Raw genomic sequence first — 22,380 nt, 5'->3', positions numbered from 1 at the left:
AACGTTAGGAAGCTACTGAGAAATCACTAAAACACCAGTTCAGTGGTGGGAAACCTGAGGCTCTTGCAGACCCCATGTCTGTTTACGAAGGTTAACCTGCACCCCTCTTAAAATAATAATATTGAACCAGTAGTCTAATGCTCTCCATCAGTATTGGTAGGAAACTGTTAAAATGGATATGTTGCCTGTATATTATTTGCAGTGTACTCATATTTAATGTATTACACATTTAATGTCATGTTCTGTGTATTATGTATGTATCTCTCTTGTTGTTTCTGGTCATTATTTGCCATCAGGGTTGGGGAAGCTACTTTGAAAAAGTAGCTAGCTAAAGCTAAAAGCTACTTCTAAAAAAAGTAGCTAGCTGTACTGCAAGCTATTCTGACAAAAAAAAAATAGCTAGCTGTACTGCAAGCTATTCTGACAAAAAAAAAAGTAGCTAGCTGTACTGCAAGCTATTCTGACAACAAAAAAAAAAGTAGCTAGCTGTACTGCAAGCTATTCTGACAAAAAAAAAAGTAGCTAGCTGTACTGCAAGCTATTCTGACAAAAAAAAAAAAGTAGCTAGCTGTACTGCAAGCTATTCTGACAAAAAAAAAAGTAGCTAGCTGTACTGCAAGCTATTCTGACAAAAAAAAAAGTAGCTAGCTGTACTGCAAGCTATTCTGACAAAAAAAAAAGTAGCTAGCTGTACTGCAAGCTATTCTGACAAAAAAAAAAGTAGCTAGCTGTACTGCAAGCTATTCTGACAAAAAAAAAAGTAGCTAGCTGTACTGCAAGCTATTCTGACAAAAAAAAAAGTAGCTAGCTGTACTGCAAGCTATTCTGACAAAAAAAAAAGTAGCTAGCTACACATAAGGCTACTTGGAAAAAGTAGCTTGCTACTTTCAAAGTTACTTTTCCACTAATGAAAAGATACTATGGTTTTAACATATTTATAAGCTGTACTTCAGAACTCTAGCGTTTTGGCTGATGCTATGGTTATCATTATGGCATTAACTTACAGGTTCACATGCTACAATCCACTGAAGAACAACTCTGTGTCCTTTTTCACGACGGGAGATAGCAGAGACACGGAGCAGTGCTACTAATTCGAATAAATAATCCTGTTTTTTTTTTTTTTTGTCGGGGGGGGGGGGGGGGGGGGGGGGGGGGGGGGTAGGAGAAGAAAAAAAAAAATCTGAGTCAAACTAAGTGGTTCGATTACATCTTGAAAGTTATGTTAACAGTTCATAAATTCAGTGTGTGTGTGTGTGTATGCTCACGACCTATTCCAGCCGAAAACTGCCTCAAAGTAGACTCCTCAATCCTGACTGTGAGAAAGTGAGGTAGGGAAGCATATCAGAGTTGCACAGGCTTCACTAAATAGCACATTTACTACTTGCATATGGCATTTTAAATGTAGTTACAGAGTAATCATGGTAAATTCGTAATTGTTTGCTAGTCTTTCATTATTTGATTTTCAGTATATTTTCCATAGTGTATTTTGTCTTTGCAAATGTATTTGTCAATTCAACATTTTAATAAAAGTGCAGTACTGTATAACAATGTTGACCTCTTTAAGGGTTAGAAATGCACTGCAAAAGTAGTCAGTATTCCATGAATGCTTTGTAACAGTGTCCTACTAAAGGTGTTCACTGCAGGGGCAAAGGTTTGCTCATATGGCATGAAAGTGAAATTTCACAAGGCACACAGCACTCATATCAGCTTGGTTTGAGCTAGAGATACATCTGAAATGTCCTGTCCTAAACATGTTGCTACAGTTTTCAACATTTCCAATTGTAAGGTAAATACTACAGATGATATATTGGGGGACTACTTTCAATATGTTTGCATCATGTTAGCTAACACAGTAAAATAGGGACTTTAAAGTTAAGATAATGCACTTCCCTTAGTATGGATAATTGCTATATGTGCACTGCTCAGTGAAGATCATTTGGAAAAGGATAACATAAAGCTAAAGGAATGTTGAAAATATGTGTAAATGGAACACCAGTACTGCTTATTCATCAAATATAGCACAGTTTATTAAGGGCTATGATATTACAAGACATATGCAGTACCTGAACAATAGAAACAATGTTCTATTGCAAAGTATAAGAATTAACTGCAACAGGCAGCAGCAGCAGCAAAAAAAGAAGAAAAAGCTATTTCAGTGATTACAGTTCAGTCATATAGTTTCAGCAGATACAGAAGGTAAACTGCTTTGCACATTGGTTCCAAAGTATTCAAATCACCTTGCATCTGGGCATACAGCACAAATCCAAAGAAACTTCAGAGGTGCCTTGGGGCTCCATATATTACAGCATATACAGCCGTAAGCATGCAGGATCACTCAGCTACTCTTAAAATAAAGCACTAGATAGAAGATGTGCAAGACCTCTGGACAGTAAAGCAGGAAGCCTGGAAGGCTTGTTTGCTTATCTGCTTAAATAGTTGCTTTGATCTGTGCCCTGAGGGGGTTATTAAGTGTCATTGTGTGAGTGGGACTTACCATACGTGAAGTAATCCATTACCCAGTTACATAACTGTTCCCAAAACATAGTAATGCCACTATTAAGTTGTTTTGCATTACTGTCTGCACCTGTGTAATTAATATTTATTTTGGGTGGAGAAAGCACTTACTTGGTATAGAGAACTACAGGTGAATTGTGGTACATGTATTCTAAAGTAAAATGGAGGAAAGAACAGAGCAAAAGAAAAAGCTTGCTGACTGAAGCTGGAAAAAATGAGTCTGGCAGAGGAGGAAGGTTAGAGCAACAAAAAAGAAAGAAAGCGGCAAGAGTTTTTTTTTTTTTTTTTTTTTTTTTTTTTCTGAAAAAGCCCAGCTGCATGATTTGTTGGATGAGCTAGCAAAAAAGCAAAACAGCAGTAAAGTTGTATATTCCACAACACAAAAAAAAATATGGACAAACATAACTGACATGGTTAATGCCCTGGGCACAGAGAAGCAGTGGTCTACTACATTAGTATGACTGACATCTACATATACATTGTTTTGAATTATCATACTACACCCCAAAAAGATGTCTCTAACAGCATCAGGGGTATAGTGGCAAAAAAAAAAAAAAAAAAAACAAACAAAAAAAAAAAAAATACTGCAGCTGTACTAAACGCAATAATTGTACATTGTAAACAGGTAACCTTTATTAAATGTTACATTTTATTTCAATTAAATAGCAGCTGAGTCAAAATACATATACTAACTAATGATTACTAGCACTTGAAGTAGGTTAATCAGTTACTTGAAATATAAATACACTTATTGTTTTGCTCTAATGTTCTTAAAATATATTCAAAATATATTTATAAGCCAATGTGTGTACAAAAGCCTCTTAAAAAAAAGAAAAATTCTTCCTAGTCAAATTTTAAAATATAAATGCCCTCACTGGAGAGTAACAAGAATATACATAGTTTTCATGTATATTAAATAAAGTACTTTATGTACACCAGAGTTTTTGAAAGTCTGGTTTCACTGTACATATAATGAATTATGGGTCGCAATCCCAATTCTTCACAGCATCAGCTAATTATGACAGAATTCTGCAACACAACATAAGGTACTGCACCTGTGATTTAAGATACACAGTGCCTATGGTAAGTATTCACTCACCTTGGATGTTTTCACAGTTTGTTGTGTTACAACCTGAAATTTTGATGCATTTAAATTGGATTTTTTTCCCCTTTGATTTACACAACCTACTCAACACTTTCAATGTGTGAAATAATGGGGAAGAAGGGGGGGTGAAAAAACAAATCAATTAAAAATAAAAACCTCCAAAGTCTTCGTTAGATAAGTATTCACCCCCTTTGCTATGACACTCCTAAATAAGCTCAGGTGCAACCAATTGCCTTCAGAATTCACACAACAAGTTAAATGGAGTCCATCTGTGTGCAATAAAAGCGGCTCACATGATTTCAGATTAAATACACCTGTCTCTGTAAGATTAGGTAGTTATACAGCACCACCCAGAATCTGCTTAGAACAGTCCGTCCTCCCTAACTGAGCAGCCGGATAAGAAGGGCATTGATTAGAGAACCCACCAAGAGGCCAATGACAACTCTGAAATACCTACAGCGTTCCATGGCTGAGATGGGAGAAACTGTCCATGTGTCAACAATAGCTGAGTATTGACTTGGGGTGAATACCTATCTAACCAAGACATTTCTGTTTTTTTTTATATTTCATTAACTGTTGTTTCACAATAAAAAAATCTCTTGCCTGTCATGGGCTCCGAAGTGGCACATCCAGAAAAGGCGCTCCACATGGAATGCAGGATGTGCATCAAGTCCAGGCTATGTCACAGGTGACTGTATACTTACTATAGGCACTGTAATACTTGTATATCAAAGTTGACTCCTTCACTAATCTTTTTTTTTTCTTTTAGAGAGTAACAGGATAATCATTGATAAGCATCTAAATATACTATATAATTCAACAATATTTCAGAGAGAAAAGCGCTTTTTTTTTTTCCCCCCAATCTTGCAGTAAAGCTAATATTACTGTTTTTTATCACCCAAGAGAAAAACAAAATGTTCGGATAATTTCTTTGCCAGTTTTTTTCATTACTCCTATACGGTTACAGTGTGTACATATTTTCTGTCATCAGCCTTTCATCACTAAGTTTGCTGTTGCAATCTCTTAGAAAAGTTAGTCTACTTATAAACAATCACCACAGGTTTTTTTTATTTTTATTTTTTAATACATTTAAAATTGAGTTTTAAGCCTGCTATACAATATTTTAGGCAGGCAGGTAAAAAGATTTTAAAAACTGATTGTATTCTCAAGTGTCCTTCAAGACACTGCTTGTTGAACAAGGGGAAGTAAAAAATGTACGTTATTATTGCACTTGCTGTAACATCGCCTGCTTCAGATTTTCTTCTTCCTCTTAAATGCGTTTGCATCGCAAGTCCACTACAACAGCCTTATTGAATTTCTAAATGGCAAAGAGTAATGCAGATTACTGTGCATTGATAACATGTTGAATGTAACATACATACATAAATTGTAGTTAAATGGAAAATAAATAATTGAATTACATAGATCTCTTTGACCAGTATGTACAGCAGAATTATCACAAGGAAGTGGAAAATGAGAAGGAAAATGAGGTGACAAGAAGTTGCAGCGGAATCATCTGATTTGCAAATGGAAGTTACAGCTTATTTCATGGTTGATACTACTTAGACCTTAACAGAACCCTTAGCAGACTACAGAGCAGCACTGATAAACGCATTACAACTATGGCCGAAAGGTTTTGCATCACTTACAATTTAAGGATTGAGATGAAAAAAAAAAAAAAAAAAAAAAGCCTAAAACATATGAACATCATTTAAATCTTTTAAAACATCATGTAATCAAAGAAACTACAAAATGATATCGCAAAAAGATTAGCGGAAGCCGTAACAGTAGTAAAGTATTTCATGTTAAATTTTGAAATGTCACATTTCTCAATTTTTGTCAGTTTTTTGTTAAATAGATGGAAAACTACAAAGCAGTGTGTAATTCAATATGTTAATGTAACATTATTCAACAGGTTTCATACGACTTTATGGAGCAAAATTAGTTAATTCTACAGAGTGATGCAAAACTTTTAGTCATAGTTGTAGACTTGGAACAAATATTTCACAGTTGTTCTCATATGATGGCCCAGAGAGTTATATATAGAGGCAGTACATTGGGTGACAGTGGTATGTGAAAATATGAAAAGGTTAACACTAAGGCTCGCACCACTCTATTGTCCATTGTCCTTAGTACTGATCCATTGCTTTGCCATTGTTGTGACACTGCCTTACCACTGAAAATGGTAAATTATTGTAATTATAAAAGATTTCAGCCTAATATAGTGCAAACACATCTTCTTAGCAATGAAACCTCTCTAAGTTAGTCAGTGAGTGCATGTATTATTAAAAAAAAAAAACCTTTTTTTATGATATTACATGCCCACCTCCTACTTCTAATCATGCTGAGAACAGTCCCTTGCACATTCTTTATTGTGACGTGTTTATCACACAAAAAATGAGAGCGGAACTAATACAGTAATTAGTTGGTAAGCACATATAACTGTGTAACACACCATGCAATTAAAAAGAAACAGACTGAATGATTAATTACGGCTCTAGCCAGTGTATAAATCGGGTGATCACGGGTGTTAGTTACAATGGTTAGAGTTAGAATGGTTAGAGATGAAAGGTGAAAGTGAAGGTGTTTTTGTGTTCCGTGCTGTCCCATCTCGTTTGTTTGTTTATGTCTCTGTGAGTGTTTCTTTAGACCTTTTGTTTTGGCGCTTGTGTCATTTATTTTGTTAATGTGTTTTGTTCTGTTTAATGTTTAGTGTTTAATTATTTATTTATTAAACGTGTGTACTCGCTCTGAAACTGCAAATTCTGTGTCTGTCTCCCATCTTGGTTGTAACAGCCTGGCGGGTGACGTTGTCCTATCACAGGATCCAATGCTTTTCAAACTAAACATGTCTTGAACACCCTTCTCTTGAATACTGCCACTGGTCAGTTCTGCTATATGACACTTAATGTATTATGCATGTATGAGACTTTTCCACTACGGCAAGCAGCCTTTAGTCATTCAAGCAAGTAAGGACTCTTAGCATCCTGTACATATGTTTACACAAACTGAAAATGTGAGAAGATGATGGAAAAAAGCATATATTTAACCAGGTGAACACAATTCAGATAAGATATTGGAACAAAGGACGGCTGGCACTGGCACTTGTTTGTGAGTACGTCTGTGCTTGAACTGCGCTTGCACTGAACTATACCACTTTGCAGAGCCTCCCGTGCACAGGATCACTTACTCGGCCTAACCTTGCACCATCGCTGACCCCCACCAAGCACGGGAAACTGCTCCCGGGGGATTATTCCGTGCATCTGGCAGGAGCCAGGAGCAGTGGGGCTGATAGCAGCCACTGATTGGTTGGGGTTAACCTACAATGCTGCAATGTTGTAAGGGTTGTGCTAGCTGGGGGTGGAGAGTTGGAGAAGTAACCTGTGTCACCTGACCTGCATATCCTGTGCTTTTAGGCAAAATAAAAGTGTTTGCTGCTTTTGAAAAACTACTGTTTCACATTTCCATTCTTACCAAGTCATTAAATTACTATCTAAATGAGGATGTCAATCATAAAAATAATATGTTTACTACTGTGAGACACAGGCTCAAATATCAACATAAGAACGAGTAACCAAAGGCTAGAAAACAAGGCAATTATAGACAAAGTCTGCAGGGAAAGTTTAACTAGCAAGAAAGTAAATGAAAGCTCATTTAAGTGTGCGTTTGTGTGAGGCATATTACAAACCTGATTAATACTAACAAAACAAATTTACTGGAAACCGGTATGCTAATTTTATCTTTACACTAAGAAAAAGTACGTTATAGTAACGTTTAGTAGTTCAGAGGCAGGCAAGCATTGATGATACAAAGCATTGATGGTACAAATAACAAAAAATAAGAAAAAAGTTCTTCTGCAGTATAATTAGAATGTTCTAGAATGCTGTCCGACATGTTCTTATTTCTACTCTACTGTACACAATCAGTTCAGGTTCATGACCACATTACTAACCATTTCACCTTGTGGATCAAACTTGTATTGGCACTGGGATTTTCTAAGTCAGTAGTTAAATATACATCAATGTGAATTGGTGCTTGTGACAGGGAGAGGAGCCCTGCACATGAAAAGGGGGCAGGCAAAGCCCTGCCATAAATGTATTTGTTTATTTTTAGAACAGGATACCCCTCCACCCTTGTGCAGTTTATTATTTTGTATTACGATTTATTTATTGTATTTGTGTATTTTTAAATGACAGCGAAAGCCACACGTTTTGTTATTGTTTTATCAAATATGAAAGCAAGAAGCGTAGTTTTTGTTTGGTAGCGAGGATGGGAAGCCCCATCCACAATTAAAAACCTTGTGCAGAAGGTGGTCATCTCCCTATTAATTACGAGATTAATTTATTGCTAATCGGGAGATGGTCACCTGCATATAAGCCTGCAGCTCTCTGCACTCAGGGTGGGTGTTCGGAAGTGTAGAACGAGAGCGGAGGAGACGAGAGAGAAACAAAACTAAAATATAAATAGGAACAATGACAGCGACAGCAACAGCAACTGCAACTGCCCAGCCTGACCTGTTTTTTGTGTTTAGTGTTTGCAACGTTTTTGTTTATCTTTTTTGTTTTGGCTCTATGAGCAAGTGTTTTTGTTAAATCTTTTATTTTACTTTTTGTGTTAAAAATAAAACTGCACACGCAGCGTCTTTTGCACTGCAGTACTGTTACTGGTTTTGTCTGGTTCCTGCTTCTGTCCTGACCACCACTACAGCCGTCCCTGTCACAGTGCTTTTATGACCTCGTTGGCCAGTAGTTGCTGTCGCCTCCTGCCAGTCCGCTCCTGCCATTGTCTCACGAGGGACAGTTCTGGCCCTGTCCTGCACTGGCTGGGGATGCCAAGCCTGCCCTGCCCGGGGTTGCCTAGCCTGCACTGCCTGTGGCTGCCTGTTCCGCACTGCCCAGGGATGCCTCTTTGTCACCGCCCGAGGATGCCTGGCCATCACCGCCTGGGATGTCTGAGCGTTATCACCTGGGGGTCCCTTTGATGCTGACACCTGGGGATTTGTTGCTGCCACAAGCAGCAGTTTTAGTCCACCACACCCCTGACCACCACCCCTATGCCAAAGCCTGCCACCTGGGAGTTGTACCCATACGGTCCTAGACACCCGACCTTTGTTTCTAGATGTATGGCCACTGGACCTGACTCCCAGGTCACTGAACCACCAGGCTCAGTTGGTCCCCCGGTCTCCTACTCTGCTTCCTTGGTGGGCTCGCACCTCAGCCTGGGGCTGCAGCCAACTGGTCGTCTAACTGCGCTCCCGATGCCCCATCTATTGCCCCAGAGTCCCCTGTTGAGGGGTCTTGGTCCAGGCATAAAGGCGTCGGACTATAGGCCAACCCGGTCTCAAGAATGGGAGAAGATGGACATCATGGGACTTGAGGGAGGGTGGTTGTGCTTTAGAAAAGGGGGAGGTGGCCGTGCTACACGCAAGGAGGTGGGGGGAGGTGTGTAAATAGATGTAAATAATGTTTTGTTTGTATGTTGGTGGTTGGCAGGGATTCCCAAAAAGATAATAGGTGTTAATTGTGAACAGCCAGATGATATAAAAAGAGAGCTAAAAACCCCATTAAGGGAAGCAGTTGGGAAGAGAGACATGAGTCTGTGTAGGGCTCCAGCTCACCGGAATAGTTTAAATTGGGTGAGGATTTTCTTTTAGATGTTGTGTTCGATACTTGTTTTGTTTAACCTTTTTATTGTGGCTATGCTGAAAAGCTGTGTGTTTTGTCTGTCCTTTTGATTTTATTCTGTCTAATAAATGCACGCCCCAGCACTTAAAACCACAGCTACACTGTGTCTCAATAAACACTTTGCCAACCTGTCACAGTTATTTAAAACTGTTTTTAAAATAACATTTTGTAATCCATTTTTTGAATCCAGTTTTTCCCCCTTTAGCACAAATGATTTGACTGTTCATGTGACATTTTTGTTAAACAGTCAACAACTATCTTTCTACTTTAGACTGACAGTACTTTAAAATACTTTATAACAAAGGTCTTTCTGAAAACTGGTTTACTTGAGTGTCCCATTATTTACTCCCATTAGGTTGAACAAGCATTACATTACGATTAAGTTATGGATTAACTTTCTAAACCTGCAGTTAGGATGCTTCACTCTGGTTTTTTATATGCTTTACCTAGCTTACATATGATTAACTAAGATATGCATTCAACATGGCAAACATCAGTTAACTTGTAACAGTTTTAGACTCCTGATTTTGTTTTACAATGCTATTGAAGTCATGCAGGCAATAAAAAACCCATTAGAGTTCAATACAGAGTTTTGTGACAGAAACAAATGATCAGAGCAATTTAGATAACATCCCTGACATTGTTAACGGTTGAATTGGAACAATGATTTTTGACATTGCAAATGCAGTACATGTAATGGGATAACAAGAAACCATTTCATAACCATTTGCATCCTACCACCGTCTTGTAGCACTACAGTCTTATATAAATCAAATTGCTTGACTACATAACAACATTAATTCTTACATACTTCACTGGCATCCTATCCAGTGTTGTATTGACTGACCTGTACTAACCTTCATACTAATTTTAACCGTTAAAACCATACAGTATGTACTCTCCCGTTCCGTGCGGTCATCTAACTTTAGCCTATTGGTTTCCCCCGCCTCTAGAATTAAGCCCTTGGGTACAGGCTTTTGGCCACTATGCTCTACTCCCTACTATAATAAGTTGAAAATCCTACTTCATTTAAGTTAAATTTTCCAGTTTAAGGGACAAGCCTTACTAAAATAAAAAAAATTATATTTTCTATCAGGGAGATGTAGATTGTTTTTACAGGATGCAATTGCATCCTACTGCATAAGGCACTCCAGATTTATGTATAATCTACATGTATTGCATTTCCAAGGGTTAATGACCATCATCTACAACAGAGAACAAAAAATAACAGACTTACCTGATGAAATGTCAATTCGGCTTTTCTTTGTTTGTGTGACGTTAATGTGGGCGTTGATCTTTCCTTCATTCAAGTCGACTTCCACCATCCCAAGACCCTCAGCGAAGGTGCTGTAGAGAAGCAGGCCACTGGGGTTCCATGTGCGGAAATGGAAGCCGATAGACAATTCATTTCGGTTGGCGCGGCCTGGGAGCTGCAGGTAGCTGGTAGCGTTGAAGAAGACAGGCACCGCATGGGTCTCGACACAGGAGAAACTCAGGTTACCCTGAAACACAATTAAAATGAACTGCTATGAGGAGTTATAACAAGTTACAAAATAATGATTATTGCCACATGTGTCCTGTTTAAATTTGACTATTTTGTAGAAATATTTATATAGCTGTAACTAAACCTGTACCTGTTTTTTGCGCAGATTGAATTTACAACCATCTATTTACCATGAAAACAACTCTTCTTAACTGCATTGTAAATAAATAGTCACTTTGAAAATATATGATACAACATGAATTCAATGTTCTAGCTTTTAATGAAATGGAAGCCTTTTGCATCAATCAGGCAAGAAAAATGCAATATCCAATTTGTCCGTAATTTCAGGTAAATTAACACCTTTCTAATACCTCAATGCAAAGAAGACATAGAACTTGGTGGATTTCTGGATATTTTTCCAATGAATATGAAAAGCATCCACATAGCTATCTCTCTCAATCTCTTCTTTTCATAAACAGCATTGGATGATACAGAGGTCTGTGCATATTAATAAGACTCAACAACAACCTTATATAAACCTATATAGCAAGCTCTCTTGAGCATTGTAATATTTTTCAATGTAGCAAATGCACCAATTTTATTTTATTGCATGCAGACGTGAAAACCCCTGTGCTTATAAAACACCCTCGAAGCTTGCTGTTCCTGCCTATTGTGAATTATGTAGTGTACTGTTGCAGTTTCAAAGCTATAAAGGTATGCAGAACTGCATGTAGTTTTGCAATTATTGGTATTAGGAGTCTTCACTCTGTGATTTATTGAATTGAAATATCATTATCTCTGTATGAATTATAACCTGCATTTCACTGTACACAGCAAGCATGTCAAATTGCCAGAGGAAAAGACAATTTGTTCTCCTCTGATACTCAGATGCACCACCGCTTTGTCAAAGTTAACAGCCTGAGAAGGTATCTGGCATCACAGGTTGTGCTCAGATCAGAACCTTGATACTTTGGTTAAATGTTGCGTATCTCACAATGTGTTTTATAGGTCATCAAACATAACAATTAAATAAGACACAAAATGCTGTACTGTTATTTCTTTGTAGTGTGAAGTTTGCCATGCAGTCTATTATGAATTTTACTGAACAGAGGGCTCTAAATGGAGTGCTCTTCATGTCTTTTGGTACATTTTATTGTGAATTAATATTTAATTTGCAGTAATATTTAAATGTATTTTTGTTTAAATGTAGTTTAGTATCTCTCCTTGTTAGCCTCCTCTGTCTGAGGGTGCTAAATCTTTTTTCAGCACCCTATTTAGGGTGATGTAACTAAAACATTTTTAAACAGGAATATTACTACTAATCCTACAACTACTGAGATGCCACACTTCTCTGAGCTGCTCAAGTAGCAATTAAAAAAATATTAAAAACAATTGCTAAACCTTTTATTTTTCAAAGCTTGTTGCATATTTATTTTTTATATGTTTTTGTCTTTCTTTCGTTCCCTGCACTTGTACTTGTTTGCAAGGGCAGGAGGAATTTTTATTTCAATTTTGTTTTCTTTTTATAACACTTCTTTTATTTATATTTAAATTTTATCTTAAAGGAATTCAGTTTTTGATTTCATATATTTTATTTTTATATACCAACCTGTTTTTCATTTTTATTTAAAAATCTATTTGTGTTTTAACTTCCATTTCTGCTGTGTGGAGTGGGAGAGTATCACAGGCTCAATCAGGGGATTTGTCAAGGCCATGGCAAAGGTGGTCGGACCATCAGCCATCATGGCAGCCTTCAAAATGTACAGGAAAGCCATGTTTTTCCTGAAATCAGAGGCCTCCATGAACACCGCGATCGAGAGAGGCCTTGCAGTGGCGGGGATGTTTGTCCCCGTCGAACCATTTGCGGGCCTAGGCACAAGGGTCATCTTTTCAAATGTGTCACCTTTCTTGAAGGATGACCTGCTCAGGCCACAATTTCAGGCCCAGGGGAGATAAAAACAGCCATCCACCCCATCCCCCTTGGCTGCAAGGACCAGCCCCTCTGTCACGTCTTGTCCTTCCGACACCAGGTAACCATCCATCTGGCAGGCCAGGATATGGTTGATGGGAGTTTTGTGGTCCTCTTTGAGGGGACCAATTATGTCATTTTCTAGTCATCCGAGGAAGTGTGGTGCTACCACTGCAAACAGCTGGAGTACCAGAAAAAGAGTTGCTCCAGGGCGCAAAGGCACCTGTCCCAACACCACTCTCCACCAAGTCCACAGGGGTAAAAAAGTACCACCCCCCTCCCAACAACATCCGAGTGGGGGAAGGGAGAGGGAGCACCGGAATCTGCTGGACCCTCTGCACCACCCGATAGTGGATAGGGGAAGAAAGCTGCTGACAGGGCTAAAGCAACAGCTGCCCCTCTCACCAAAACATTTGGAGGGGAAAAGGGAGAGGCCACACCTGAAATGGCTGGACCCTCTGCGCCAGCAGACAGGGTGGGGCAAGAACCCTACTCCCTCTCGTCAGCAGCTCCGAGGGAGCTGACTTCTCAGCTAGATCGTGGCAGGTGATCTAGCTTCCTCAGGTGGTCAGTGGTGGGGCATGGGGAAAGTGTAGATCAAAATCTTCTGTTAGGGTTACATGAGGGGTGCAAGCAGACGGAGGGAATCATGGGGACCAACTCAAGTAGAGCGTGTACAAGGAGAAGTGCACCTTGTGTGACCTACAGCTCTAGTGGTCCCAGGGGGTGTTTCTGTGCTCACGAGTCCAGTTCTTTGGGAGATGGATTATGGCACATACTTCTTCTACACGTTGCAGAAAAAGAAGGGAGGCAGCAAGAGTATCACCTGCCTTCTGGCGGATGACGGCTCTCTTCTGACAGATCAGGAGAGCGTGAACAAGAGGGCCAGGGCTTTCTACTCTGCCATCTTTTCTCTGGATCCCGTCAAACTCTGACATGTGCAGGGTTCTGTGGAACAGGCTTCCCACGATCAGCAGGGGTGTCAGGGACGAGTTTGAGATACAACTGACCTTGGCCGAGCTCTCTGATGCCCTCCCTCTGAGGGGCATCAAAGGGATGACCGTGGAGTTCTACTAAAATTTTAGGGACTTGCTAGGGCTTTCCTTTGCACAGGTCCTAGTGGAAGCCTACGAGACCAGACAGATGCGCCATTATAGGTGAAGGGTGGTGATAACTTTGCTGCCCAAGAAAGGGGATCTCCGCTGCCTGAAAAACTGCCGTCTGGTCTCGCTGCTATGCAGCTTGAAGCTCAAGTTCATGCTGGCAGATGTGATCCACCGGACCAGTCCTACACTGTCCCAAACCGGACGATATTTGACAACATCTTCCTGGTTCGGGACCTGCTGCACTACTGCAGAAGGACAGGTCGGTCGGTCACCTTTTTGTCGCTCGATCAAAAGAAGACTTTATACCTGGTGGATCACGAGTATATGTTTGGAACCCTGCAAGCATTCAGATTCAGGCCGTGGTTTGTCTGCCTCTTCCAAATGCTGTACACTTCTACCATGTGCCTTTTAAAGGTAAATTGGTCCCTGACTGCAGCCCTTGCTTTCAGTAGAGGAGTACGTCAAGGATGCCCTCTGTCTGGTCAACTGTATGTGATGTGCATCAAGCTCTTCCTCTGCTTCTGTCGCAGGAGGCTCACAGGGATGGTGCTCAGTGCGCCGGACATGAGGGTAGTCCTGTCGGCTTACATCGACAGCGTGCTCCTAGTGGCCTGTTCATTTCATTTCTGGAGAGGATGCAGAGCTGCCAGAGTGTTTACTCTGCCATGTCCTCTGCCAGGACCAACTGGAATAAATGATCCGGGTTACTAGTAGGTCCACCTGAGCTCCAAGGAGACCTTGGTTGCAGTCAAGTGAGTGGAGTGGAGGACAAGACTGCTGCAAGACTGAGGTCGCAGTCGGTCTGCTGAAATTGCTTTCCTTCAGGGGCAGGACTCTGGTCATCAACCAGCTGGTGGCGTCAATGCTGTGGCAGAACCTGCTCAAGACCTGGAGCATGTTCAAGTATTTGGGAGAGCAACTGAGCCCAATTATAATAAAAAGAACAAACTACTTTTGGATCCAGTATCAAATTTTTTTCACAAATGTATTTTTCATCCTGAAATATTAATCTTATTATAGGCTTCCTATAATACCTCTGTTTTAATAAAACAGAGGTAAATATATTTCTATACCCCTAGGCAGTATCTGGTCAGCAGAACTGTACAGTAAGCTCTGTGGGGTTGTATAGGCAATGATTTCAAACACCATGGTGATTTCAGATTCTAAAAAAGGTATTTAATTTACCTATACCTCCAAACAGATCATAACCCTGCCCTAATGTATTCATGTATGATTTAGTATACAGTAAGTTCAGGCTAATTCAACCCAAAGAAGAGAACATTAACATCCTCCCAGACAGAACTCTAGCATACCCACATTCAAATATCTACATATCTAATCTAATCTTCGTTCAGAAGTTTTTTTGTTTTTTTTTAACAAAGGATACAAAGTTCTTACCACACTTGTAGTGTCTAGCTTCTTCCTCCTTGCAAGGTCAGTGATGTTATTCCCATTGTAGTTGATGCTCTCCATGCAACCTTTGAAATTTTTCCTGCTACTGGAACTTGGTTTCCCAGAAAAAGGCATTCCTCCAAAGCTGATCTGTGAAAAAACACAAGAAGCAGTTCAATAATGATTATGTGATTTCAAATGCTTAACCTCTTACTGAAAGAGAGATGCCCCTGCTTAACTTTGAAACATTTCTGAAGGTACACACTGCTGAGCAGCCCTTTTCTCCATGCTGGTCAAAACATTTTTCACATACAGGTATGACATTCATCTCTCACAGCAAATCACGGTTCTGCCTGGAAACTGACTTAGTTCAGCAAAGAGTGTAGAGCACAGAGGGCTCCTATTGGTCAGCCTGCTTTGAGTAAACTTTTAAAGACCTGTTGCTGGCTTTCATGAGTTAAACATTCATTAACAGGGCCCTGTCAATACACACATTCATAAACTACCAAGCTGCTGCAGGGTTCTTATTTACCACCCAAATCATTGATTTTTATCACTGTTATGCTTAAGCAAATATTGTAATAGAGCAAGTTTTCATTTTTACCACTGAATGCAGGAGAGGTAGTGTTCTATTGGCAGTGAAAAGGTTATGAAGTTTGGTCCAAATAAGAAACACAATTCGAAAATGTCTGAAATGATTTATGGAACAGATTGAATAAAAAGCACATTTACACAGGATAATCATTAAAGATGGTAACAATGAACGGTTGTGCAGTGAGCCTTTCATGAAGCATAAAAACAACCACCATTTTTATTCCACCAGTCATTTTAGAGTTAATTTTATATTTTCCTCATTTGAGACTAACTGCCCATTTGTTTTGTAATGTCAGCTACACGGTAATATGACTTTGGTATAAGGCTTCCTCTAAATAAATCCTGAAAATAAATATCTGTTAAGACGTATTCCTTTGAAAAACTTGATAAATCAGACCCTGCTGACCTGCTAGTGGGTCCAATGACAACCAGGATCCATAAGTCAATGCTGCAGTGCTCATCAGACAGAACAAACTACCAGGCATTGTATTCTACATGGGAGCTGCATCGTGAGTGAATGCGTGATAATACATCAGTCTGGTGTCAACTTCTGTACACAGAGTCAGGTCTCCCAGAGCCAAGAAAGCAAAATACATTTCTTTGGAGATTCACTAATTCAAATCAGTTAAAACAACCTATGTCAGAAACATACAATTCCCATCAAAGATTTTGAAACAGCACACGTCTCAGACACACAACTATAGAATGCTGGAAAAGACAAAGCATGATCCTCAAAAACCTAAAGGACAAAGCAGCTCATTAATAATGTAAATGAGAGGCACAATCATTAGTATTGTATTGAGCCCAACAAGCCTTTCACTTAGTCTACCATTACAAGACCAAGATAAGTGGTTGGCAAGCACTCAGCCATCAGAAGGGAAACAGCAGAGATGGGTATCTGCTCAAACATATGTAAAGCAATACGTTTTAAAACCTTAGTATTGCAACTGGATATGACACTAAACATGTGGGCAGTTGTTACAGACTACCCCCTCCTAAATGCACAGTTCAGTGATGGTGACAGCATTTTTATTTCCAGATACCATTTTTTTTTTTACCATTTCTGATACAATTAGATGGCATTCACTGTCCCTATGTCACTTGCACGGTGACAAAGTGATACCCTTCTGAAAACAAGGGTAGTCTTTACCCAAATTCCTTAAGTAAATCTGCCTCCTGACCAGGAGAGATGTTCGATAAGGTTAGTGTAACGTCGTCTCCAAGATGGACGAACTCTTTAGTTGAGACGAAAACCGGAAGTTGGATATCTTAAGGAGGGTACGTGGCTATAGTGTTGCTAAACAAATCCATTGTGATCAGCTGGGGGCCGCACAGCCGTTGGATAAGGTGGGGGACCGGATTGATTACAGGGTTTAGTTTGGCAGCACAAAAGGGGTGCAGCTGCATGAGTTTTGTTTTGTTGCAGAGGATTGACACGGGAGCTGCAGTTCTACAGCCAGCAAGAGGACCCAGGACACTATCCACTGCACAGCATAGCACAGTACTACACAGCCCAGCACAGCACCACACCACAATCTGGTATTGAGAGCATAGCTTTTCATGCATGGAGGGATCCAGGATGGCATCGCTGTGCTGGATTAATTATTGTGCTTTTTGTTTGCTAAATTAATAATTTTAAAATAATAAAGCACATTTTTTGGCTGAACTTGGTGTGGACATTCCCTTTCTGCATTCACCACGCACATCCTGAGAGGGTCACAAAGAGTTCAAGGGTTTGGCCCCTATGACTCCCACAGCCACAAGGCAAAGGAAGTTGAGAAGCTGGTGTGGTCAAACCAAGATTCTGCTAATTTAATATACATGACCCCAAAGGGAAAACAAAAACCTGAACCATTCTAATAAAAAAGAGTGTGGAAGGGGTGTGAGTAATTCACTGACCAGGAGACAGACAGGTGTATTTGGAAACACCACACAGGTGCCCAGTTTTATTTTGGACCGGTTCTTATTTTTCTCCGGCAGAGGGCACTGTTGACCGTGGGCTGCCTATCAACGATGATAGACAGCACCACGGAAATACCACAGCTGGTACACGAACAGCAAATGCACTCGCAGGTGCTCAAAGAAATAATAATGAAAACAGAAGGCGAAAAGAACAAGGGAAAATAAAACAGTAATAAAACTACAAATAAAAGGTGCTGCTCGGCAGCTCCCGGTCGCCGCTACCCGCACGACCCGGATCACCGTCCTACTCTGTCGGCTATCTAGCCTGCTCTTTTACAATACGCCGGGGTCTGCCCAAGGGTTCCCCGCTCTCTCTCTTTCTCGCTGTGAGTTTATTTAATCCCGGCTGATTCCCGGTCCTGAATCAAAGCTTCCGCACTCTTGGTGCGTCTAAGTGGGCAGACCTGAGGAAACAACAGAGCGTTATTTTATAGGACCAACAATCACCCAAGACCCGCCTCCCAGCCATTCAGAGAGGGGGAAAGTCCACACACACCCTTTCCCACCTCCCCGTGTCATTGCCATGACTCACAGGCGGCTGTTGGGTGACTGCTGCCCTCTTCCTGCAGCCCGTGAACACGCCAGCAGAGTCAGCACAGATCTCTCCCTGTTACAAAGAGATTGGACTATTGTTTTATTTTTTTATGATTTAGTAATAGGACACATTTTTTATTAGGGTCAAAATCAGAGAATGGTTTAGATACTTTTATTTTTCTTTTTACCTCATAGTCCAAGTCTAGGTGGTCGAAATCCCCATTAGTGCGGAAATGCTGCACATGTCTGTCTAACGTCAGATTGATGTTCCGCCCGTATCGTTCAATAGTGACAGAGTGCCAGTGATGGTCATCCAGGAGACTTCCTGTCGTCACAGATGTGTGTCCAAATATCGAGTCATATTGATTACTCCCTAAGAGACAGGGAAATGAAAAGTGAAAATCTGTAGAATTAATTGTTTAATAAGATTTAAACAAGTATATCATTAACATACATATCGCTGACGTGTGTTCTCAGAATTACCATGCAGTAGCAGATCACCATGCAATACTGTACAACCACAGCATGTAAACATGAAAATGTGCCATTAGTAAATATAGACACGTTCCTCCAAATAGCCACAGATTCTAATCATTTCAGCAACTTGAGCTAATGAATGCCCTTTCAAAGTTTCATGGAAATTGGATAAGCAGTCCTCTAGATGTATGTAATAATGCAAATCAGACTGGTTCCTCCACAGTAACCCAGTCCTTGGGGAAATGCTTTCCCCACAGGAGATAATTAAACTTCAAGAGACCATCTATTAATTTTAATTTACATGGCAGGGGGTTTAACATTTTCTGATAAAAGATTATATCCAAGGGATATATTTAAATACTATTTTATTACCATTACACCACCAGACACACAATCAATTTGAAATAATATTTCTGTAGTGAATGATTACTGTATGCAAGTGCTCCTGTTAGTTACTGTTAAAGCAATCCTTTGTTTATTTCTTTTTTAAACCATTACATTTTTTAAATCTATAATTAACAAACAAGTAACATCAAACAACCAGCAAATATATATATAATGCAAGTGACACAATGGTAAAAGATGTACTGTATGATTTTAAATATGCTTATGGAAGGTTTTCTTTTAAAATGGGAAACGGTTCATAGAACGCTTAACTACAAGTTTACTTGTGATACTAGTACAATAGCATTAAACTGCCCTGAGCCATCCCATGAGCTATCATACTATTTTGGTTGGACAAGTTAATAGACCCTAATAGAGACGGTTCTTCATAAATACCTAGGTTTAACTGCAGCACCAGCTTTGCTTTCTTGAGCTCCAGGGTAATATAGTCTCCTTGCTGTCCCTCGCCGTGGAAAATAACACCTTCGCTCTCCGAGGTTTTAAACTTGAGGGCAATGACGTCCTTCAGGGTTTTCATTTTCTTGTACCTGAATCGGTATGATATCACCCCATGGCCATCAAAGTTAATAACATCGGCCCCTAAAAAGAGAGCGAAGACAAGCATTCAGTGATTATCTAATGTTATACATGTTTTCGAAGTTGATGGGAAGGACGCATGGACAGGAGATTGCTCTTTATTATATTGGTTACATTTACTGATAAACCACAGCAAGGTTGGGAAATTGTAACTTAACCCATGAAGCAGGCAATGCATTCTCAATAACCTTCAAATGTCACGTAAAGTTAAAACAAAGGCAGTATTTTAATGATGTAAGCTGAATCTTGTGCATTGTGTTTGTGTTCTGTCATTCCCGCTGTCTATTTGTGTTTACCTGCTGTGTGCTATTCCCTCCCTGTTGAATTCTGACGCTGCTTTGTTTACCTTTTGTGTGTGTATTCCTGTATATAATGTAACCCGTCTGCCTGTTTGTCTTCCCTGGGTCCTGTTCCTCGTAGCTGGTTTAACTAATTCAGGCTAATCAGAGGTTAACCAGATTAGTTTAACCCGATAACTAAGGCTATCTCCGTTCCTCAACGCAAATACAGGCTAAAAATGTCTCGTTAACTCGATTACGACTTAAGAAATCTGGGTAATTGCGCGTGCTCTTGCTACCTCAAAGGGAGAATCGCAGAGCACTGAAACAATGATCTTCACAAAAGATGATGTTGAAAGAGAGAGCAACTTTTTTTCAGCCGGACTGAGCAATGGGTTAGCTTATAATGGAAAGTTTTGAGGAATATAAAAACATTATCACGACTAAATGCAACACTGCTGCTGCTGCCAAGTCCAGCGAGAAAGCATGAAAAAAATTGCAGATAAGCTATGAAGTAACTTAAAAAAATGATGGTGATTAAGTAGATTCAAGAAAATGCACAGAATCCTTTTCTTCAATCAGTTGTTAGGTTTATTGAAATATGCAGGGAGTCTGGTCCCAGGTACAGGACAAACAGAATACTCATCATTACAATGTTTGCATGACATTAAATACCCTTCTGTATAGATGGTCCACCTCCCCTTTCTCTGACACTTAACCAATGGCTAAGGTACAACACATTATTCTGTTAATTTATTGTGTGTGTGTGTGTGTGTGTGTGTGTGTATGTGTGTTGTCTAGTGTGACAACCTCTGAACTCCGTGCATTCTTCACACTCCTGGAGACAAAAGGTCGATAAATCTGCCTTTTGTTATCTTCTTGAGACCCTTTGATCCCAGTGGCATTATCGCTTTCGATCTCTCTGAAGTCTTTAGAGCCTGTGCTAATTGTAGTCCACAGCATTGTTATCTTGTTAGCTTGCAGTCAATTTTGGGCAAGAAGCTTGTAGACACAACGTCTCTATCAATTGTTAGCAGTATATGCAATTTGAACCAAACAGTCTGCTATCTACAATATTGGTCTCCTTTCAGAAAAGAACACCAGTATAGCTCTACCAGTTCACATGCGTAGCAAACTGCTAATGAATTCTCGATCCATGCTTTCCAAGAAGCTAAATGCATACGTTTTTTTATTTATTTATTTTTTTTAAATTTGTGGAGCACCACACATGCAACAATGATGTCGCAGGATCTGTCACAGATCATCTGAGAATAATTGAGGTCAAGTCATGGATGATGTACAGTATTATCCAAAGTCTGACACCTACTGTCTAGCACTGGCATTGTATAATTGTCCTTAAAATGTTGGATTATTTGCATCAATTGCTGAATTGTAGCTCATTTTTAATTTCATGTAAGTGGTAACGTCATAAGTACTTGTACATTAATGTTGTGAAAGGATATGCTCATTGGTCCTAGCGTGTGGCTGAGGACTAATGGGATGTGCCTTAGCTCCATACCAGGATTTGCATAAAGGGGCGGAGCTAAGGTTATAAGAAGATGCTGCACCACTGTTTTGGGTCTGTCGTTGGTCTGTGTTGTTCTGATGTTGGTTGCCAATGAAGAAAGTTGTATGCTGTGAAGGAAACAGAGCAGTGGACTCTGACGGGTGATAGCGCCAATAATAGAGAGAAAGATTGAAACCAAGAACAAAGCCTGTCTCTCTGTTTTCTGCTGCCTGTGAAACACTAATGTATTTTACCTTAGAATGGTCTGTTTTAATTTCATTTATTTATCTATTGTATTGCCATTATTATTTGCAAATGTTACAGGTATTATTTTTGTGTTGAGTTTTTCAAGGATGAGATCAATCTTCATGAGCACTATAAGGAAAATTCACTAGATTCTTGTTACAAATTTAAAGGTGTAAACACAGTTCTTTAAAAATGTTTGTGTCCAAGTTTACACTGTGGGAAACAGAATGCTTATCCTAAATGATGGTCTTGTGGCAGCATATATGTGATTCATATGTCAAAACACGGAAAAATTATAAATGATATTTTTTTCTTTTAAATGCTTGACAATACAAATTGCAATCACTGGCGCAATACAAACTTTTAGCTTTGTGCAATCACTGGGCTCAATAAAAGTGGAGTATCACCATTGTGTGACCTTTACCTTGACTTGTATTTCTTGGCAGATTTCCTTGCAGATTCTAACAGCATTCCCAGGTTCTTTATGGTACAATAAATTGATTGTCTCTTCAACTGTGTGTCTATGCCTATCGTAGTTAAGGTATTCT

At 39.6% G+C, this 22,380-nt stretch overlaps 1 protein-coding gene across 1 annotated transcript in view; it reads right to left on the bottom strand.

Moving 5' to 3' along the window:
• The window catches only part of LOC121314251 (contactin-associated protein-like 2), a 489,620-nt gene that overhangs the window by 195,026 nt on the left and 272,214 nt on the right, over positions 1-22,380 (bottom strand). The window contains exons 5-8 of the mRNA XM_041247300.1: positions 19,601-19,804; positions 18,532-18,716; positions 15,260-15,403; positions 10,541-10,805 (exon numbers count right to left, since the gene is read on the bottom strand). Coding sequence (XP_041103234.1) covers positions 10,541-10,805; positions 15,260-15,403; positions 18,532-18,716; positions 19,601-19,804 — 798 coding nt within the window. The remainder of the gene's footprint in view (positions 1-10,540; positions 10,806-15,259; positions 15,404-18,531; positions 18,717-19,600; positions 19,805-22,380) is intronic.

The sequence above is a fragment of the Polyodon spathula genome, chromosome 4 (genome assembly GCF_017654505.1).
Source record: "Polyodon spathula isolate WHYD16114869_AA chromosome 4, ASM1765450v1, whole genome shotgun sequence".
Taxonomy (NCBI): Eukaryota; Metazoa; Chordata; class Actinopteri; order Acipenseriformes; family Polyodontidae; genus Polyodon; species Polyodon spathula.
The sequence above is the reverse complement of the archived record's forward strand: the minus strand, read 5'-3'. Positions and strand labels throughout refer to the sequence as shown.